This window comes from Salvelinus fontinalis, chromosome 11 (assembly GCF_029448725.1).
Source record: "Salvelinus fontinalis isolate EN_2023a chromosome 11, ASM2944872v1, whole genome shotgun sequence".
Classification (NCBI taxonomy): Eukaryota; Metazoa; Chordata; class Actinopteri; order Salmoniformes; family Salmonidae; genus Salvelinus; species Salvelinus fontinalis.
The window spans coordinates 34189052-34212834 of NC_074675.1; the positions used below are offsets into that span (position 1 = coordinate 34189052).

General features: G+C 43.1%; 1 protein-coding gene across 2 annotated transcripts in view; it reads left to right on the forward strand.

Annotated features, from left to right (window-relative positions):
* col4a5 (collagen, type IV, alpha 5 (Alport syndrome)) overlaps window positions 1-23783 on the forward strand; it is a 100472-nt gene that overhangs the window by 70927 nt on the left and 5762 nt on the right. For both annotated transcript variants that reach the window (XM_055938514.1, XM_055938515.1), the window contains exons 34-43: window positions 8458-8597; window positions 9403-9529; window positions 9680-9859; window positions 10170-10220; window positions 10680-10865; window positions 14945-15078; window positions 15272-15344; window positions 16517-16588; window positions 16765-16893; window positions 17109-17207. In XM_055938514.1, coding sequence (XP_055794489.1) covers window positions 8458-8597; window positions 9403-9529; window positions 9680-9859; window positions 10170-10220; window positions 10680-10865; window positions 14945-15078; window positions 15272-15344; window positions 16517-16588; window positions 16765-16893; window positions 17109-17207 — 1191 coding nt within the window. The remainder of the gene's footprint in view (window positions 1-8457; window positions 8598-9402; window positions 9530-9679; window positions 9860-10169; window positions 10221-10679; window positions 10866-14944; window positions 15079-15271; window positions 15345-16516; window positions 16589-16764; window positions 16894-17108; window positions 17208-23783) is intronic.

Sequence of the window (23783 nt, forward strand, 5' to 3'; positions counted from 1 at the left end):
GTTCTATAACCTCATATCCCCACCATCATGTTCTATAACCTCGTATCCCCACCATCATGTTTTATAACCACATATCCCCACCATTATGTTCTATAACCTCATATCCCCACCATCATGTTCTATATCCTCATATCCCCACCATCATGTTCTATAACCTCGTATCCCCACCATCATGTTCTATAACCTCGTATCCCCACCATCATGTTCTATAACCACATATCCCCACCATCATGTTCTATAACCTCATATCCCCACCATCATGTTCTATAACCTCATATCCCCACCATCATGTTCTATAACCTCATATCCCCACCATCATGTTCTATAACCACATATCCCCACCATCATGTTCTATAACCTCATATCCCCACCATCATGTTCTATAACCACATATCCCCACCATCATGTTCTATAACCTCATATCCCCACCATCATGTTCTATAACCACATATCCCCACCATCATGTTCTATAACCTCATATCCCCACCATCATGTTCTATAACCACATATCCCCACCATCATGTTCTATAACCACATATCCCCACCATCATGTTTTATAACCTTATATCCCCACCATCATGTTTTATAACCTTATATCCCCACCATCATGTTCTATAACCTCATATCCCCACCATCATGTTTTATAACCTCATATCCCCACCATCATGTTTTATAACCTCATATCCCCACCATCATGTTTTATAACCTCATATCCCCACCATCATGTTCTATAACCTTATATCCCCACCATCATGTTCTATAACCTCATATCCCCACCATCATGTTCTATAACCTCATATCCCCACCATCATGTTCTATAACCTCATATCCCCACCATCATGTTCTATAATCTCATATCCCCACCATCATGTTCTATTACCTCATATCCCCACCATCATGTTCTATAACCTCATATCCCCACCATCATGTTTTATAACCTCATATCCCCACCATCATGTTCTATAACCTCATATCCCCACATTCCTGTTCTATAACCTCATATCCCCACCATCATGTTCTATAACCTCGTATCCCCACCATCATGTTCTATAACCTCATATCCCCATCATCATGTTCTATAACCACATATCCCCACCATCATGTTCTGTAACCTCATATCCCCACCATCATGTTCTATAACCACATATCCCCACCATCATGTTCTATAACCACATATCCCCACCATCATGTTCTATAACCACATATCCCCACCATCATGTTCTATAACCACATATCCCCACCATCATGTTCTATAACCACATATCCCCACCATCATGTTCTATAACCACATATCCCCACCATCATGTTTTATAACCTCGTATCCCCACCATCATGTTCTATAACCTCATATCCCCACCATCATGTTTTATAACCTCGTATCCCCACCATCATGTTCTATAACCTCGTATCCCCACCATCATGTTCTATAACCTCGTATCCCCACCATCATGTTCTATAACCTCATATCCCCACCATCATGTTTTATAACCACATATCCCCACCATTATGTTCTATAACCTCATATCCCCACCATCATGTTCTATATCCTCGTATCCCCACCATCATGTTCTATAACCTCGTATCCCCACCATCATGTTCTATAACCTCGTATCCCCACCATCATGTTCTATAACCTCATATCCCCACCATCATGTTTTATAACCTCATATCCCCACCATCATGTTCTATAACCTCGTATCCCCACCATCATGTTCTATAACCTCGTATCCCCACCATCATGTTCTATAACCTCATATCCCCACCATCATGTTCTATAACCTCGTATCCCCACCATCATGTTCTATAACCTCGTATCCCCACCATCATGTTTTATAACCACATATCCCCACCATTATGTTCTATAACCTCATATCCCCACCATCATGTTCTATATCCTCATATCCCCACCATCATGTTCTATAACCTCGTATCCCCACCATCATGTTCTATAACCTCGTATCCCCACCATCATGTTCTATAACCACATATCCCCACCATCATGTTCTATAACCTCATATCCCCACCATCATGTTCTATAACCTCATATCCCCACCATCATGTTCTATAACCTCATATCCCCACCATCATGTTCTATAACCACATATCCCCACCATCATGTTCTATAACCTCATATCCCCACCATCATGTTCTATAACCACATATCCCCACCATCATGTTCTATAACCTCATATCCCCACCATCATGTTCTATAACCACATATCCCCACCATCATGTTCTATAACCTCATATCCCCACCATCATGTTCTATAACCACATATCCCCACCATCATGTTTTATAACCTTATATCCCCACCATCATGTTTTATAACCTTATATCCCCACCATCATGTTTTATAACCTCATTTCCCCACCATCATGTTTTATAACCTCATATCCCCACCATCATGTTTTATAACCTCATATCCCCACCATCATGTTTTATAACCTCATATCCCCACCATCATGTTCTATAACCTTATATCCCCACCATCATGTTCTATAACCTCATATCCCAACCATCATGTTCTATAACCTCATATCCCAACCATCATGTTCTATAACCTCATATCCCCACCATCATGTTCTATAATCTCATATCCCCACCATCATGTTCTATAACCTCATATCCCCACCATCATGTTCTATAACCTCATATCCCCACCATCATGTTCTATAACCTCATATCCCCACATTCCTGTTCTATAACCTCATATCCCCACCATCATGTTCTATAACCTCGTATCCCCACCATCATGTTCTATAACCTCATATCCCCACCATCATGTTCTATAACCTCATATCCCCACCATCATGTTCTATAACCTCATATCCCCACCATCATGTTCTATAACCTCGTATCCCCACCATCATGTTCTATAACCTCGTATCCCCACCATCATGTTCTATAACCTCGTATCCCCACCATCATGTTCTATAACCACATATCCCCACCATCATGTTCTATAACCTCATATCCCCACCATCATGTTCTATAACCTCATATCCCCACCATCATGTTCTATAACCTCATATCCCCACCATCATGTTCTATAACCACATATCCCCACCATCATGTTCTATAACCTCATATCCCCACCATCATGTTCTATAACCACATATCCCCACCATCATGTTCTATAACCTCATATCCCCACCATCATGTTCTATAACCACATATCCCCACCATCATGTTCTATAACCTCATATCCCCACCATCATGTTCTATAACCACATATCCCCACCATCATGTTTTATAACCTTATATCCCCACCATCATGTTTTATAACCTTATATCCCCACCATCATGTTCTATAACCTCATATCCCCACCATCATGTTTTATAACCTCATATCCCCACCATCATGTTTTATAACCTCATATCCCCACCATCATGTTTTATAACCTCATATCCCCACCATCATGTTCTATAACCTTATATCCCCACCATCATGTTCTATAGCCTCATATCCACACCATCATGTTCTATAACCCCATATCCACACCATCATGTTCTATAACCTCGTATCCCCACCATCATGTTCTATAACCATCGTATCCCCACCATCCTGTTCTATAACCACGTATCCCCACCATCCTGTTCTATAACCACATATCCCCACCATCATGTTCTATAACCTCATATCCCCACCATCATGTTCTATAACCTCGTATCCCCACCATCATGTTTTATAACCACATATCCCCACCATTATGTTCTATAACCTCATATCCCCACCATCATGTTCTATATCCTCATATCCCCACCATCATGTTCTATAACCTCGTATCCCCACCATCATGTTCTATAACCTCGTATCCCCACCATCATGTTCTATAACCACATATCCCCACCATCATGTTCTATAACCTCATATCCCCACCATCATGTTCTATAACCTCATATCCCCACCATCATGTTCTATAACCTCATATCCCCACCATCATGTTCTATAACCACATATCCCCACCATCATGTTCTATAACCTCATATCCCCACCATCATGTTCTATAACCACATATCCCCACCATCATGTTCTATAACCTCATATCCCCACCATCATGTTCTATAACCACATATCCCCACCATCATGTTCTATAACCTCATATCCCCACCATCATGTTCTATAACCACATATCCCCACCATCATGTTTTATAACCTTATATCCCCACCATCATGTTTTATAACCTTATATCCCCACCATCATGTTCTATAACCGCATATCCCCACCATCATGTTTTATAACCTCATATCCCCACCATCATGTTTTATAACCTCATATCCCCACCATCATGTTTTATAACCTCATATCCCCACCATCATGTTCTATAACCTTATATCCCCACCATCATGTTCTATAACCTCATATCCCCACCATCATGTTCTATAACCTCATATCCCCACCATCATGTTCTATAACCTCATATCCCCACCATCATGTTCTATAATCTCATATCCCCACCATCATGTTCTATTACCTCATATCCCCACCATCATGTTCTATAACCTCATATCCCCACCATCATGTTTTATAACCTCATATCCCCACCATCATGTTCTATAACCTCATATCCCCACATTCCTGTTCTATAACCTCATATCCCCACCATCATGTTCTATAACCTCGTATCCCCACCATCATGTTCTATAACCTCATATCCCCATCATCATGTTCTATAACCACATATCCCCACCATCATGTTCTGTAACCTCATATCCCCACCATCATGTTCTATAACCACATATCCCCACCATCATGTTTTATAACCTCGTATCCCCACCATCATGTTCTATAACCTCATATCCCCACCATCATGTTTTATAACCTCGTATCCCCACCATCATGTTCTATAACCTCGTATCCCCACCATCATGTTCTATAACCTCATATCCCCACATTCCTGTTCTATAACCTCATATCCCCACCATCATGTTCTATAACCTCGTATCCCCACCATCATGTTCTATAACCTCATATCCCCATCATCATGTTCTATAACCACATATCCCCACCATCATGTTCTATAACCTCATATCCCCACCATCATGTTCTATAACCACATATCCCCACCATCATGTTCTATAACCACATATCCCCACCATCATGTTCTATAGCCTCATATCCACACCATCATGTTCTATAACCCCATATCCACACCATCATGTTCTATAACCTCGTATCCCCACCATCATGTTCTATAACCATCGTATCCCCACCATCCTGTTCTATAACCACGTATCCCCACCATCCTGTTCTATAACCACATATCCCCACCATCATGTTCTATAACCTCGTATCCCCACCATCATGTTCTATAACCTCGTATCCCCACCATCATGTTTTATAACCACATATCCCCACCATTATGTTCTATAACCTCATATCCCCACCATCATGTTCTATATCCTCATATCCCCACCATCATGTTCTATAACCTCGTATCCCCACCATCATGTTCTATAACCTCGTATCCCCACCATCATGTTCTATAACCACATATCCCCACCATCATGTTCTATAACCTCATATCCCCACCATCATGTTCTATAACCTCATATCCCCACCATCATGTTCTATAACCTCATATCCCCACCATCATGTTCTATAACCACATATCCCCACCATCATGTTCTATAACCTCATATCCCCACCATCATGTTCTATAACCACATATCCTCACCATCATGTTCTATAACCTCATATCCCCACCATCATGTTCTATAACCACATATCCCCACCATCATGTTCTATAACCTCATATCCCCACCATCATGTTCTATAACCACATATCCCCACCATCATGTTTTATAACCTTATATCCCCACCATCATGTTTTATAACCTTATATCCCCACCATCATGTTCTATAACCTCATATCCCCACCATCATGTTTTATAACCTCATATCCCCACCATCATGTTTTATAACCTCATATCCCCACCATCATGTTTTATAACCTCATATCCCCACCATCATGTTCTATAACCTTATATCCCCACCATCATGTTCTATAACCTCATATCCCCACCATCATGTTCTATAACCTCATATCCCCACCATCATGTTCTATAACCTCATATCCCCACCATCATGTTCTATAATCTCATATCCCCACCATCATGTTCTATTACCTCATATCCCCACCATCATGTTCTATAACCTCATATCCCCACCATCATGTTTTATAACCTCATATCCCCACCATCATGTTCTATAACCTCATATCCCCACATTCCTGTTCTATAACCTCATATCCCCACCATCATGTTCTATAACCTCGTATCCCCACCATCATGTTCTATAACCTCATATCCCCATCATCATGTTCTATAACCACATATCCCCACCATCATGTTCTGTAACCTCATATCCCCACCATCATGTTCTATAACCACATATCCCCACCATCATGTTCTATAACCACATATCCCCACCATCATGTTCTATAACCACATATCCCCACCATCATGTTCTATAACCACATATCCCCACCATCATGTTTTATAACCTCGTTTCCCCACCATCATGTTCTATAACCTCATATCCCCACCATCATGTTTTATAACCTCGTATCCCCACCATCATGTTCTATAACCTCGTATCCCCACCATCATGTTCTATAACCTCATATCCCCACCATCATGTTCTATAACCTCGTATCCCCACCATCATGTTTTATAACCACATATCCCCACCATTATGTTCTATAACCTCATATCCCCACCATCATGTTCTATATCCTCATATCCCCACCATCATGTTCTATAACCTCGTATCCCCACCATCATGTTCTATAACCTCGTATCCCCACCATCATGTTCTATAACCACATATCCCCACCATCATGTTCTATAACCTCATATCCCCACCATCATGTTCTATAACCTCATATCCCCACCATCATGTTCTATAACCTCATATCCCCACCATCATGTTCTATAACCACATATCCCCACCATCATGTTCTATAACCTCATATCCCCACCATCATGTTCTATAACCACATATCCCCACCATCATGTTCTATAACCTCATATCCCCACCATCATGTTCTATAACCACATATCCCCACCATCATGTTCTATAACCTCATATCCCCACCATCATGTTCTATAACCACATATCCCCACCATCATGTTTTATAACCTTATATCCCCACCATCATGTTTTATAACCTTATATCCCCACCATCATGTTCTATAACCTCATATCCCCACCATCATGTTTTATAACCTCATATCCCCACCATCATGTTTTATAACCTCATATCCCCACCATCATGTTTTATAACCTCATATCCCCACCATCATGTTCTATAACCTTATATCCCCACCATCATGTTCTATAACCTCATATCCCCACCATCATGTTCTATAACCTCATATCCCCACCATCATGTTCTATAACCTCATATCCCCACCATCATGTTCTATAATCTCATATCCCCACCATCATGTTCTATAACCTCATATCCCCACCATCATGTTTTATAACCTCGTATCCCCACCATCATCTTCTATAACCTCATATCCCCACATTCCTGTTCTATAACCTCATATCCCCACCATCATGTTCTATAACCTCGTATCCCCACCATCATGTTCTATAACCTCATATCCCCATCATCATGTTCTATAACCACATATCCCCACCATCATGTTCTATAACCTCATATCCCCACCATCATGTTCTATAACCACATATCCCCACCATCATGTTCTATAACCACATATCCCCACCATCATGTTCTATAGCCTCATATCCACACCATCATGTTCTATAACCCCATATCCACACCATCATGTTCTATAACCTCGTATCCCCACCATCATGTTCTATAACCATCGTATCCCCACCATCCTGTTCTATAACCACGTATCCCCACCATCCTGTTCTATAACCACATATCCCCACCATCATGTTCTATAACCTCATATCCCCACCATCATGTTCTATAACCTCGTATCCCCACCATCATGTACTATAACCACATATCCCCACCATCATTTTCTATAACCTCGTATCCCCACCATCACCATCATGTTCTATAAGCCCATATCCACACCATCATGTTCTATAACCCCATATCCCCACCATCACCATCACCATTGCCAAAATGTTATGTTTATTTACCTGTCATTCCTATGTTTTATACACTGAAATATAACCAAGAATATATATTTTTTATGTAAAGACTTCCCACAACCCTCGAGATTTGGCCACTCTCAGCTCTCCACGTTCATAGAAACGCTGGCCGTTATGAATTGACATACCTGAATACTTTTATTGTGTTACAGCAGGTGTTCTGTATCAGTTTAATGATGGAAAAAACAAGTATACAAATACAGTTCGATCCATATACTGATTGCTAGATTAATCACAATTAGTTAGTGTTGTCACTGAACTCTATTTATCCGACTGCACCAATCTTATTGTCCATTTATGATGATGTCACAGGACCCACAGGGGCGAAAGGAACTCCGGGTCAATCAGGTCGGCCGGGTGGACCCGGTAGTTCAGGAGCATCAGGGTTCCCTGGAGCTAAGGGAGAGCCCGGTTCCCCTGGCTTTGGTTCCCCAGGAGCTACAGGTCCCAAGGTATGGAACCCTCTACTCTAGAACCCTTTAGAACAGTCTAGAACCTTTATAGAACCAGTACCGCATAGAACCGTGTTTGCCTTTATGCATAAGTCTAGATCTCTGTCCAAGTTTAGATGAGCTTACCTGTTTCAAAGGGAACTGTATACTCATTCTGAATAATATTTGAGTAATATGGAAAATCTGCTTAATTGACAAAATTGGTATTGTTATAATCAGTAGTTGTAGAGCTTGTACTATTAGTCTGCAATGCAACTTTATTCCTTTCTCTCCCTCTCTCCTGCTCTCTCTCTCTCTCTCTCTCTTTCTCTCCCTCTCTCTCTTTCTCTCTCTTTCTCTCTCTCTTTCTCTCTCTTTCTCTCTCTTTCTCTTTCTCTTTCTCTTTCTCTCTCTCTCTTGCTCTCTCACTCTCTCTTTCTATTTCTCTCTCATTCTTTCTCTCACTCTCTCTTTCTTTCTCTCACTCTCTCTTTCTCTCTTTCTTTCTCTCACTCTCTTTCTCTCTCTTTCTCTCTCTCTCTCACTCTCTTTTCTCTCTCTCTCTCTCTTTCTCTCTCTCTTTCTCTCTCTCTCTTTCTCTCTCTTTCTCTCACTCTCTCTTTCTTTCTCTCTCTCTCTCGTACTTTCTCTCACTCTCTTTCTTTTACTCTCTCTCTCTTTCTTTCTCTCACTCTCTCTTTCTCTTTCTTTCTCTCTCTCTTCCTCTTTCTTTCTTTCTCTCACTCTCTCTCTCTCTCTCTCTCTCTCTCTCTCTCTCTCTCTCTCTCTCTCTCTCTCTCTCTCTCTCTCTCTCTCTCTCTCTCAGGGTGAGCCCGGTCAGTCAGGATTCCCCGGGCAAAACGGAATAAAAGGAACTTCCGGAACACCAGGTCTTCCAGGGTTTCCTGGCGGCCCTGGCGCCAAAGGTGACCCCGGCCTCCCAGGATTCCAAGGTAACTAATGGTTATGGTGCTATGGTCTAACCACGAGCATTGGATAACAAAAGAAGAATCAGGTGTATGATATTCTTCCAAGCCTTCATCTTATATCCAGCTACCTATGTCATTAAATCTGTCCGGCTGTCTTTCTGGTACTTCCTCTAGGTTCTCCCGGGATTCCCGGGCCTAAGGGTCTGGATGGTATCCCCGGTAACCCCGGTCTCAGCGGACCACCCGGCCGACCGGGAGAGAACGGCCGTGCCGGATCACCTGGGTTCCCAGGGGACAAGGGTCAGGCGGGTCGTGACGGAATCCCTGGACCAGCGGGAGTCAAAGGAGACCCAGGTAGTTGGCGTAGTCACTTAAAGGAGCAATCTGCGATTGCTACTTACATTTTTTTACTTTTAAATTATTACTATATACCCATTGATATATGATGATATATCTTATAAATGCCTCATGAGATCAGTTCAACTGTCGACAATACCCCAAAGTTGTAGTCAAAATGATAAAACTAAATTATCCAAAATGTAATTGTTCACAAGGATTTAGTGCTTGTTGTGGTGATATTATGCAGTAAGACCAAAGTGTTATTTTATTAGTTGGATGTCTAAAACGAAACTCCTCTTTTTCCCATGATCCTCTTCTCCTACAGGTCTTCCTGGTTTCGGTGGCCCCGGTTCTCCTGGTCTCCCAGGATTACCAGGTGAGACTCACCCCACCTGACTGACTGTCTTTGTTACTCTCACACAAACAATACATACACTCTACACTAGCTCCTGAATGACAGACAAACAAACCGCTACTGTAGCTGATAACCGACTATAGACCATATACAACTTAAATAGCATTCTCCATCTATTTTTCTATCAAAAGAAGTCGACAACAACCACTACTACTCTACAACCACCAACATCCTTCAATCACCACTTCTCCCCCACCACACCAAATGTTCTATGTTTTATGTTTACTTTATTTCTATTGTATGTACTGTGTATGTTGACTGTGTGTAAAATCCTCTGGCTGTGTTCTTTCTTTACATGTGTCTATTGCTGGCAGCACCATTTCACCAGGTCACATTCTGGGTATGTGTCAATGTACTTGGTGAATCAAAGTGACTCTGATTATGAAAGGACCTTGTGTTGTTGCCGTCTGTTCCCCACAGGTGCGAAGGGAGATCTTGGCATCCCTGGTTCTTCCGGTAGCCCTGGCTTCCCTGGTCAGAAGGGAGAGATGGGTTTCCCTGGGCTACCTGGGTCCCCTGGCAGCGTTGGGCCCCCTGGTGCCCCAGGTGTGGCCCTCCAGGGTCCCAAAGGTAACTCCGGACCCCCCGGACCCCCTGGAAGAGGAGGTATGTTATGAATTGATCACTCCATCACCTTTTAGCCAATGTTGCTGCCTGGTTTTCTGGACATTTTGAAGTCTGGAGCCTCCTGGTTGTAGTGTATGGTATAGTTAAACGTTTAAAATGTATCAAATCATGGACTGGGAAGGAAATTCAAAAGATAGATTATTGATAGATTTCTCTCTGACACATGGCATACACACACACACACATTGTATACACACACACATACCCAAGTAAAAACCAGGCAGCAAACATGGCCTACCTGCAGCTCTTTATGTGAATGCTTTATGTTAATCCCATTGATTTGCATGAGACGTGGAACCTCTTTGTCAATCAACACTGGTCCCAGATCAGCTATATGTCACTGAGCACAAACATACACTGTCACTCAAACCACCATCACCACCACTATGCAACCAAACGTCCCCCACCCCCTTACCCCCTCACTACAAAATGTTGGGGTGTGCCGCCAACACGCACCAATCACTGTGTCTCCCTCGCCGTCTGGGTTCCAGCTACGCCCCCAACATCAGAGCATGGGGGGGCGACCACACGTTGTTGTCTACGTCCTCCATCCATCCATCCATCCATCCATCAATCCAGCCATCTGTTTGTCAATCATCTCTCCATCCTTGTGTCTCCTCACCCCCTCTCCCTCCCCTTTCGGTTGCAGGGGAACGGATCCTGATCTGTCCATCTCTCCACAGGGTTGATGTGCGTGTGTCTTGTGTGTTGTTTGGTGTTTTATATCCTAATTGTCTAAATATGTGACGTTGGTGTGAAGCAGACGAACTAGAGTCAAACCTGTAACAGGTCTAACTATGCATTAGAGAAGGGGTTTCAAAAGCCTAGGAAACGAATGCTTATATTTGGTGGATTCAACTCTGTATCAACAACAAAGAACCTAGACTATCTAGAAACACCATTATCTATAAAAGTGAGAAGAGTGTTGTAAGTCAAAGGGGTATCGGTGGGTTTGACTGAACGTTTCCAATACAACGTTGGCGTAGTCGGTCAAATAGATCTCATTGACTGCCCATATCGCATGGAACCCCTGTATTATACAGTTAAGGAATGAACTATAAAGTGTTCTCACTGTAGATCAGTGTCATTTATTGAAGGAATAATACACTGTTCAACTGAACACTGATTGATGATTGATTGATTTTATTAGCCAGCCAAAGAAAGATATACATATTCACACAATACATACATTTGAAATACTTATTTCCATTGTGGTCCCTAGACCACAACACGGTGGATCCAGTATTATCAATAGGCTACTGGAGTCTAGGTAAGACTGAGAAGGTTTGTCTGTGACTCGTCTCTGTTTCTCCCACAGTGATCTGTGTGTCAGTCAACTGTCTGTCCTGCATGGGCCATGTGTGTCCAACTGCACCTCAGCACCCGAATCACAATGCCAGACTATAGCACAGAGTTGGGCTCAGTTATAACATTAAGACCACAATTAAACATCATTTAATTTCAGATTTAATTCCAACTCCCTTAGACTTAGTTACATTGATAAGGTGTCTAAAAGGGGATCACTATAGGTATATAATCCTCTATATCGGGGGTGTCAAACTAATTTTGCCCAGGGGCCGCATTCAGTCTTCAACGAAGTCCTGAGGACCGCACTGAAAACCTGTAATATTTTCTCGCAGTCAAAATGTGCAAAAAATGTTTTATTCTTTTTGAATTTTCAGTGCTCCCCGACTTTCTAGCTTTAATTTTGGTGATTGTTAGTGAGCTGTATACCATCAACAACTATATGAATGCAGGTCCATTATAATTTCTACACAGTTTTGATTTGGTTTTAGTAACTTTATATTGAGTTTGTCCCCCCCCCCGCCAAAATAAAATATATATTAAAAAAAAAACACCCGGATCCTGTCCGCTGGCCGTATGTTTGACACCCCTGCTCTAAACCATCCTCTAATTCGATTTCCTCACATCACTTGCGCTGTACTTTAAGTAAGATTCTTTATCGTCTTGATTCTCAAAATACCTTCCAAAAGTGTCTCTTACATTGGAGAGCCTATGTATACACTGAGTATACCAAACTTTAGGAACACCACCTTCCTTTTGCCCTCAGAACAGCCTCATTTGGTCGGGGCATGGACTCTACAAGGTGTCGAAAGCGTTCCACAGGAATGCTGGCCCATGTTTACTCCAATGCTTCCCACAGATGTGTCAAGTTGGCTGGATATACTTTGGGTGTTGGACCATTCTTGATACTGTTGAGCAGGAAAAATCTACTAGTGTTGCTGTTCGTGACATAAACCAGTGCGCCTGGCATCTACTACCATACCCCTTTCAAAGGCACTTACATATTTATTTTGACCATTCACCTTCTGAATGGCACACATACACAATCCATATCTAAATTGTCTCAAGGCTTAAAAATCCTTCTTTAACCTGTCTCCTCCCCTTCATCTACAATGATCGACATGCTTTTAACAAGTGATATCAATAAGGGATCATAGCTTTCACCTGGATTCACCTGGTCAGTCTATGTCATGGAAAGAGCATTTGTATACTCAGTGTACATGTACATATATAGTATATTATAGAAAGCTGTATTGAGCCCAGTACTACTAGCCCAGCTCTGTGCCAGGATAGGCGTCATCTCCAGTTGTGGGGGGGGATGAGAGCGATGGTATGACATGTACTTCCTGTTTCCTGTGTCTTGGCTCCACCCCCTGTGGTGTGGACCCTCCCCCTCTGATGACACGTTCGTCCGTACCCAGGTCCCGAAGGTCAGAGTTCCAGTACACAGGCATCTGTTCTACTGCATGTTCTCCTGGTCTAGAATACAAATCTAGAACCCCTAACCTCACTGTGTTGCTGATTGATCTTGGATCTTGGATTTAGAATTTATTAATTATTTTCTTCCCTTCATTTTCTGATCCTTCCTTTTTTACTCCTGCTAATCTCACTTTTCCTTCTGATTGAGTAGTCACACTGGTCAAATAACCATAACTAAAATGATTTTAACTTTTGCTTGAAATTATTTTTGTATGTTTTAGAATGTACAGTATGTGGTAACATACATCTTTGAATAATCAATACCTTTTTTAACAGACACTATTTCTGATGAATGAATTATTGGTTCGCTAACACACAAACCTCTAACACTAAAAACAGTCATTGTAATGCTGTTCAACTTGGAATTGACAAATTTCTTGAAAATGTACTTGATAAACATGAACTTAGCATCATGTAGTTTAAAGATAATAAGTTGTTAGCACTTTTTCCATTAACTTTACATATGTAAGAACTAGCGCTATTTAGCTTTTAGAAATAAGTTCACTGTATCTTATATGTACACAGCCAAATCCCAAACAGGTATTAATTGAAATGAAATAACAATATTGAAACACAAACATAACATATGGTTTGCCCTGAGGTTTGGTTGTGTCAGACGTTAGCCTGATGGTGTATCGATCTATGCTAACTCTTGCCTCTTGTTTTAAACCCTTCACATTCTGCCGCACCGGCTCTGCTATTCCCGGAATTCTGGGATACCTAGGTCCTCCAGGTTAGAATCCATGGTTTGATGATGATGACCTTTGTTGTTCTGTGGTGATGAAACTGATCTGTGTACATTTTGTTTGGCCTGGTCCCAGATCCGTTTGTGCTCTTGCCAACTCATTGCTGTCATTGTTAGCATGGTAGCACAAAGAGACTGGCACTCAGGCTAGCATTTTGTTGAATTGGGTACAACTTAACCATGCTGGTGATTTGTTAACCACAATTTACTTTTCAGGATGGGTTGTGAAGCCTAACAAAAGACTATAGCTTACACAGACACTGTACACCCCGCAATACACAAAACATTCTTGAACACACACTCAAGTCTCCCCCTTTATACTGTATTTAAACTGTTTTTAAATAGTTGTATGTACGCATGCAGTTTTATGCTATGTTGACTGTTGATGTTAGTGTTATACAGTAACCATGGAGATAGATCAACTGGATCTAGTTTTATCTCTATGGTTATTTTTATTGTTATTTGTTATAATGTCAGGTTGAGATGAGTGTTATCTCTGACCTCTAACCTTTGACCTATTCGTGTGAAGGTCCTCCTGGCTCTGAAGGTCCCCGTGGCCCTGTCGGCAGCGGTGGGACCAAAGGTGAGAAGGGAATTTCCGGAATTCCTGGATCGCCTGGTTTCCCCGGAGCGAAGGGAGAATTTGGATCGCCCGGATTCCCGGTAAGGAACCAGTCAACTTAGATCCTTGGATCTCCTTCCCCCATTGATAGCAGGATGTGTCAAATATAGACACTTACTCGGGGGATAGGGGCTATGGGTTGGTTTGGTTTGGGATTGTATGAAGTAAATAGAAAATTCCATCTGGGATTGGGATATTATATGACCCCTGACCTCTCCCCTATCATGTGACCAGGGTAATGCTGGCCTTCCTGGTACCAAAGGGTTGAAGGGAGACCTCGGACTGCCTGGAGTTCCCGGATTCCCAGGTCAGTCAGGAATAACATTCCCATTCCTAGTCGATCACCAAACATTTCTGTAAATAAAAACAATGATAAAGCCTCGCGTTCTTATTTTTTTTAAATTAGTTTCGCACTGTTGGTGTTAGGTGCACTTGATTCAGCAACCCTAGTAAGGCAAAGTGTTTGCATTTTGAACCATTTCATGTGTCTGAAGGTAGAACCCCACCAACTGGTCCAGAGAGCAAATCAAGTGTACCTATAGGCCTACCACTGGCCAATCAGATAGCTCAGATCACTGTGTCTGCACAGTTTCCTCACGCCATGAACTGTAAAAACAAAGCCTAGAATGCACAGCAAAGTTGATAATATGAGATTTCAAAACTTTTAAAACCATGACTAGAGAGAGATTAAACGAATACAGCGAAGAGCTGCTGTTTTTATAAGTAAGTTTGTGTTTAAGTTGTTATTCATCACTGTCAACACTATACCGAGGAGTATTTCACTTTCTCTGGTCATAGGACTAACATCATGAATTGGTGCATGAGGCAGAAATAATGCAGTGCGACTTAAGTTTCGCCATTAGCTGGAAGACTGTGTCCCCTTTTCTCAGCAGAGGGAGGGAAAAAGGAGGGACGGTGAGTCGGGTGAGGTAGCTGCTCCCTCCGTAACCCTCAGACTGACCATCAGATGCAGGCCATCTGTCCATAGGAGAAAAAGTGTATAATTATGCTCACTCAGCTGCGCCTCACAAGTAATACAACAAATTATATATTACCAGTGTGATCATATACCTAAAATGTGTAAATATAATTTCAAAAAGGTCTGAGAAGAACAATATTGGCAGGGCAATTCAAGTGTAGCCAATATGCAGTGATAATGTATTGGGCCTATAGCCTATTGCACAAACATAATTTCTACAAAACTGTTTTTAATTGGTTAATGTTGCATAGGCTTAAGTTTAAGTAATGTAAAAAAAAATCTGAGTGGTAGTTCCCGGCTTACATTTTGAAAAGGTTTGTGACCACGGGTATATGTGAATGTCCCATCATAGGTGTCTCTGTTGACAATATTCCCTCATCTCCCTTATTTCCCTTCCTCTCCACCTCTCTCACTCTACTCCCTTCCTCTCTCTTTCCTCCCCCCTCTCTCTCCTTCCTCTCTCTCTACTCCCTCTCTCCACCTCTCGCTCTCTACCCCAGGACCAAAGGGAGATTCTGGAATCCCTGGATCATCTGGTCTCCCTGGAGAACCCGGAGATGCTGGCACTCCCGGTTGAGTCTTCACCCCTCATCCCCTCTGCTTGCGCACACACACACACACACACATAGACACACCCTCCCAAACATCCTCCCAAACACCTACATACACTCCCAAAAACTCTGACTGACATCTCTGGTGTACCCCACTTCTCTTCTCTAACCTCTCTCGTTGTCATCACTGATCTCAGGACCCCCAGGTGACCCAGGTTTTGCTCCAGCCCCCATCTTGCTGAAGGGAGAGCGTGGCTCCCCCGGCCCTTCAGGTCTACCAGGCGGCCGTGGCGCCACAGGACCCCCCGGACTGGAGGGACTCTCAGGTCAGTGGACTGTCATACCCAGTGTCTGTTTGCCATAGGAGAGTTTTATATTCAGTTCATAAAGTTAATTACAATTAGCTTAATTCTTACCAGAGGATGCTTGAAGCTGCAGTTAGCTGCAGTTCGTTATCATTAGCTAGTTACTAGAGCTAGCGAAGAGAGTTTTCCGCTTGGAGGTAAATGAGGTCACTGATGAGTCCTCTGGTCTGTTCCAGGTCAGCCCGGTCAGCCAGGAGACCCCGGTCCTGAGGGACCCCCAGGATTCAGTGGAGCCTCCGGCCGCAAGGGAGACCCAGGACCCGCCGGACAGCCAGGTAAGATTACCATCTTCCTCAGGTCCATAGCACACAAATAATTTAAATCTTTCTTACACAGACCTAACCTTCCATTGTGTATATCAGTTAGTAGTCCTATAGTATTAGTCAATAGTCATTACAATACGTAGCTCTAGAAGTGTAAAATAAACTCAAATCAAGTCAACTTAGTTATAGTATTGTTCAGTGATTTAATTGACAGGACAAACAAGATTGAGTCCTAAGACAGACCTTAGTCAAATACATTGAGGTGCCTTTGATTTAGCCATGCCTTTGCACTTTTGGGACTATTTCATTGGGTCCATTGGACATGCCAAACTAAATCAAGTATTAGAAAGGTACACTATATATACAAAAGCATGTGGACACCCCTTCAAATTTAGAGGATTCAGCTATTTCAGCCACACCCGTTGCTGACAGGTGTATAAAATCGAGCACACAGCCACGCAATCTCCATAAACAAACATTGGCAGTAGAATGGCCTTACTGAAGAGCTCAGTGACTTTCAACCTGACACTGACATAGGATGCCAACTTTGCAACAAGTCACTTCATCAGATTTCTGCTCTGCTAGAACTGCCCCGGTCAAGTGCTGTTATTGTGAAGTGGAAACGGCTAGGAGCAACAACGGCTCAGCCGTGAATTGGTAGGTCACACAAGCTCACTGAACGAGATCGCTGAGTGCTGAAGTGCGTAGCGTAAAAAATCATCTGTTCTCGGTTGCAACACTCACTACCGAGTTCCAAACTGCCTCTGGAAGCAACGTCAGCACAAGAACTGTTCGTCGGGAGCTTCATGAAATGGGTTTCCATGGCCGAGCAGCCGACCATGCGCAGTGCCAAGTGTTCAGCTGGAGGGGTTTAAAGCTCGCCGGCATTGGACTCTGGAGCAGTGAAAATGCGTTCTCTGGAGTGATGAATCACACTTCACCATTTGGCAGTCCGACAAACAAATCTGGGTTTGGTGGATGCCAGCTGTAAAGTTTGTTGGAGGAGGAATAATGGTCTGGGGCTGTTTTATATGGTTTGGCTAGGCCCCTTTGTTCCAGTGAAGGGAAATCTTAACGCTACAGCACACAACGACATTCTAGACGATTCTGTGCTTCCAACTTTGTGGCAACAGTTTGGGGAAGGCAATGCCCCTGTGCGCAAAGCGAGGTCCGTACAGAAGTGGTTTGTCGAGATCAGTGTGGAAGAACATGACTGGCCTGCACAGAGCCCTGACCTCAACCCCATCGAATACCTTTGGAATGAATTGGAATGGCGACTGCGAGCCAGGCCTAATCACCCAGAATCAGTGCCCTTCCTCACTAATGCTCTTATGACTGAATGGAAGCCAGTCCCCACAGCAATGTTCCAACATCTAGTGGAAGAGTACAGGCTGTTATAGCAGCAAAGGTGGGACCAACTCCATGTTAATGCCCATGATTTTGGAATGAGATGTTCGACAAGCAGGTGTCTACATACTTTTGGTCATGTAGTGTGTTTCACATTTTAACCCAGATCTGTCAGAGAAAACCAGAAATAGTTTGGCCAAATGTTCCTCCATGTTGGAATCGTTATTAATATCAACACATACCGGTAAACGTAGTTGAATAATGTAATTATTATTAATGTTCCCACTGCTCTGTTCCCTGTTTTCTCAAACTCACTGTGACAATATCATTATAGCACATCTTCAAATCAAATCAAATGTTATTTGTCACATACACGTGGTTAGCAGATGTTAATGCGAGTGTATCGAAATGCTTGTGCTTCTAGTTCCGACCATGCAGCAATATCTAACAAGTAATCTAACCTAACAATTTCACAACAACTACCTTCTGGATGATAGCGGGGTGAACAGGCAGTGGCTCGGGTGGTTGTTGTCCTTGATGATCTTTTTAGCCTTCCTGTGACATCGAGTGGTGTAGGTGTCCTGGAGGGCAGGTAGTTTACCCCCGGTGATGCGTTGTGCAGACCTCACTACCCTCTGGAGAGCCTTACGGTTATGGGCGGAGTGCATCTGTAAAAGTTTGAGTGTTTTTGGTGACGAGCCGAATTTATTCAGCCTCCTAAGGTTGAAGAGGCGCTGCTGCTCCTTCTTCACCAATCTGTCTGTGTGGGTGGAGTTTGTCCATTTCAGTTTGTCCGTGATGTGTACGCCGAGGAACTTAAAACTTTCCACCCTCTCCACTACTGTCCCATCAATGTGGATAGGGGGCTGCTCCCTCTACTGTTTCCTGAAGTCCACGATCATCTCCTTTGTTTTGTTGACATTGAGTGTGAGGTTATTTTCCTGACACCACACTCCGAGGGCTCTCACCTCCTCCCTGTGGGCCGTCTCGTCGTTGTTGGTAATCAAGCCTACCACTGTAGTGTCGTCTGCAAACTTGAGTTGGAGGATTGCATGGCCACGCAGTTGTGGGTAAACAGGGAATACAGGAGAGGGCTGAGAACGCACCCTTGTAGGTCCCCAGTGTTGAGGATCAGCGGGGTGGTGATGTTGTTACCTACCCTCACCACCTGGGGGCGGCCCGTCAGGAAGTCCAGGACCCAGTTGCACAGGGCAGGGTCGAGACCCAGGGTCTCGAGCTTAATGACGAATTTGGAGGGTACTATGGTGTTAAATGCTGAGCTGTAGTCGATGAACAGCATTCTTATATAGGTATTCCTCTTGTCCAGATGGGTTAGGGCAGTGTGCAGTGTGGTTGCGATTGCGTCGTCTGTTAACCTATTTGGGCTGTAAGCAATTTGGAGTGGGTCTAGGGTGTCAGGTAGGGTGGAGGTGATATGGTCCTTGACTAGTCTCTCAAAGCACTTCATGATGACGGAAGTGAGTGCTACTGATCATTATACCATGTCTTACTGATCATTATAGCTAGGGATGTGCATCTTTCCCTTTCAAGATGATTCGATACATATCTAAAGACATGGGCTCAACGATACGTTGTAGTTTGAAACGATTCGATGCAATTCCGTTTGATTAGAGACCGAATAAATGCGATTCGGCACTGACTTCTGTGTCTGTGTGTGCGTGTGCGTGTGCGTGTGTGTGTGTGTGCTGAGCCATTAGGGAGACTAGGCATCTACCACCCCACTACCACTAACAGACAAAGCTCATTCAGAAAGGGGCGGGGGTATTCTCAATGTATTGTTTGCTGTCATTATCTGTCTGTTTGTAAAACTGAAAAAAAGTTAGATGGTGAGTGGAAGGGAACAGCAATCTTCAAGTCTTTCCACAGTTTTTCAATGGGATTCAAGTCTGGCCTTTGAATGGACCACTCAAGGACTTTCACATTCTTATTCTGAAGCCATTCCAGTCTTGCTTTGGCTGTATGATTGTGGTCATTGTCCTGTTGGAGTGTAAATCTTCGCCCCCAGTCTAAGTTCGTTTGCACTCTGAAGCAGGTTCTCATCAAGAATTTGCCTGTATTTGGCTCCATTCACTGTTCCCTCTATCCTTACCAGTCTCCCTGTCCCTGCCTCTGAAAGCATCCACATAGCGTGATGCTGCCACCACAATGCTTCACGGTTGGGGTGGTGTTAAGACGGGTGATGAGCTGTGCCTGGTTTTCTCCAGACACAGCTCTTTGCATTCAGGCCAAAGCGTTCAATCTTTGTCTCATCAGACCACATAATCTTATGCCTTATGATCTCTGAGTTTTTCACGGGGGGTTTTGCAAGTTCCAGGTGTGCTGTCATGTGCCTTTTTCTCAGGAGTGGCTTCCATCTGGTCACTCTCCCATAAAGCCTAGATTGGTGACGTGCTGTAGAGACTTATCCTTCTGGCAAGTTCTTCCACCTCAGCCAAGGAACCCTGTAGTTCTTTCAGGTCCTTCTTGCCCGGTTGTTTAGTTTGGTAGGACGGCTAGCTCTAGGCAGAGTCTGGGTCGTTCCATATTTTTTCAATTTCCCAGTGATGGAGAGCACTGTGCTCTTGGAAACGTTCAACACTCTAGAAATTGTTGTATACCCTTCCCCAGATACAGTGACAAGAAAAAGTATGTGAACCCTTTGGAATACCTGGATTTCTGCATAAATTGGTCATAAAATGTCATCTGATCTCCATCTAGATCACAACAATAGACAAACTGTCTGCTTAAACTAATAACACACAAACAACTAAATGTTTTCATGTCTTAATTGAACACACTGTGTAAACATTCACAGTGCAGGGTGAAAAAAGTATGTGAACCATTGGGTTTAATAACTGGTTGACCCTCCTTTGGCAGCAATAACCTCAACCAAACATTTTCGGTAGTTGTGGATCTGCACAACGGTCAGGAGGAATTTTGGCCATTCCTCTTTACAAAACTGTTTCAGTTCAGCAATATTCTTGGGATGTCGGGTGTGAACTGCTCTCGTGAGGTCATGCCACAGCATATCAATCGGGTTGAGGTCAGGACTCTGACTGGGCCACTCCAGAAGGCGTATTTTCTTCTGTTGAAGCCATTCTGTTGTAGATTTACTTCTGTGTTTTGGGTCGTTGTCTTGTTGCATCACCCAACTTCTGTTGAGCTTCAATTTGCAGACAGATAGCCTTACATTCTCCTGCAAAACGTCTTGATAAACTTGGGAATTCATTTTTCCGTCTCATAGCAAGCTGTCCAGGCCCTGAGGCAGCAAAGCAGCCCCAAACCATGATGCTCCCTCCACCATACAGTTGGGATGAGGTTTTGATGTTGGTGTGCTGTGCCTTTTTTTCTCCACACATAGTGTTGTGTGTTCCTTCCAAACAACTCAACTGTAGTTTCATCTGTCCACAGAATATTTTGCCAGTAGCACTGTGGAACATCCAGGTGCACTTGGGCAAACTTCAGACGTGCAGCAATGGGTTTTTTGGACAGCAGTGGCTTCTTCCGTGGTGTCCTCCCATGAACACCATTCTTGTTTAGTGTTTTACGTATCGTAGACTCGTCAACAGAGATGTTTTCATGTTCCAGATATTTCTATAAGTCTTTAGCTGACACTCTAGGATTCTTCTTAACCTCATTGAGCATTCTGCGCTGTGCTCTTGCAGTCATTTTTGCAGGACGGCTACTCCTAGGGAGAGTAGCAACAGTGCTGAACTTTCTCCATTTAAAGACAATTTGTCATATCGTGGACTGATGAACATCAAGGCTTTTAGAGATACTTTTGTAACCCTTTACAGCTTTATGCAAGTCAACAATTCTTAATCTTGGGTCTTCTGAGATCTCTTTTGTTCGAGGCATGGTTCACATCAGGCAATTCTTCTTGTGAATAGCAAACTCCAATTTTGTGAGTTTTTTATAGGGCAGCTCTATCCAAAATCTCCAATCCAGTCTCATTGATTGGACTCCATGTTAGCTGACTCCTGACTCCAATTTAGCTTTTGGAGAAGTCATTAGCCTAGGGGTTCACATACATTTTCCGACCTACAAATACAATAATTTGTGCATTATTAATTTAAGCACACTATGTTTGTCTATTGTTGTGACTTAGATGAAGATCAGATCAAATTTGATGACCAATTTATGCAGAACTCCAGCTAATTCCAAAGGGTTCACATACTTTTATTTGCTTCATCACAATTCTATCTCGGAGATCTATGGACAGTTTCTTGGATGTGATGATATAGTTTCAGCTCTGATATTCACTGTCAACTGTGGGACCTTATATAGACAGGTGTTTTTTTTTCTAAATCATGTCCAAACAATTGGATTGGCTTCAGGTGGACTCCAATCAAGTTGTAGTGATGTCTCAAGGATGATCAAAGGAAATTGGAGGCACCTGAGCTCAATTTGGAGTGTCATAGCAAAGGGGTGTGAATGCTTCTCTCAACCAGCTTCACCTGGAATGCTTTTCCCAACAGTCTTGAAGGACTTCCCACATATGCTGAGCACTTGTTGGCTGCTTTTCTTTCACTCTGCGGTCCAACTCATCCCAAACCATCTCAATTGGGTTGAGGTCTGGTGATTGTAGAGGACAGGTCATCTGATGCAGCCCCCATCACTCTGCTTCTTGGTCAAATAGCCCTTACACAGTCTGTAGGTGTGTTGGGTCATTGTCCTGTTGAAAAACAATTGAGAGTCCCACTAAGCGCAAACCAGACAGGATGGTGTATCGCTGCTGTCGTAGCCATGCTGGTTGTATGCTTTGAATTCTAAATAAATCACTGACAGTGTCACTAGAAAAGCACCCCCACACCATCACACCTCCTCCTCCATGCTTCGCGGTGTGAACCACACATGCAGAGGTCATCCGTTCACCTACTCTGCGTCTCACAAAGACACGGCGGTTGGAACCAAAAGTCTCACAAGGTACAAATTTGCACAGGTCTAATGTCCATTGCTCATGTCTGCAGCAGAGGTAACTCTGGGTCTTCCTCTCCTGTGGTGGATGTAACGATATGCGCTGCAAGTCGGGAAGCAAGTTCAGGGAGTGTGTTTTAATAAAATAAACATAATCCAAAACAATAAACACTAACAGCACACAGACATGAAATAGAAACAATGATGCCTGGGGAATGAACCAAAGCAGTGACAAAAATAGGGAAGGTAATCAGGGAAGGGATGGAGTCCAGGTGAGTCTGACAACGCACAGGTGCACATAACGATGGTGAAATGTGTGCGCCA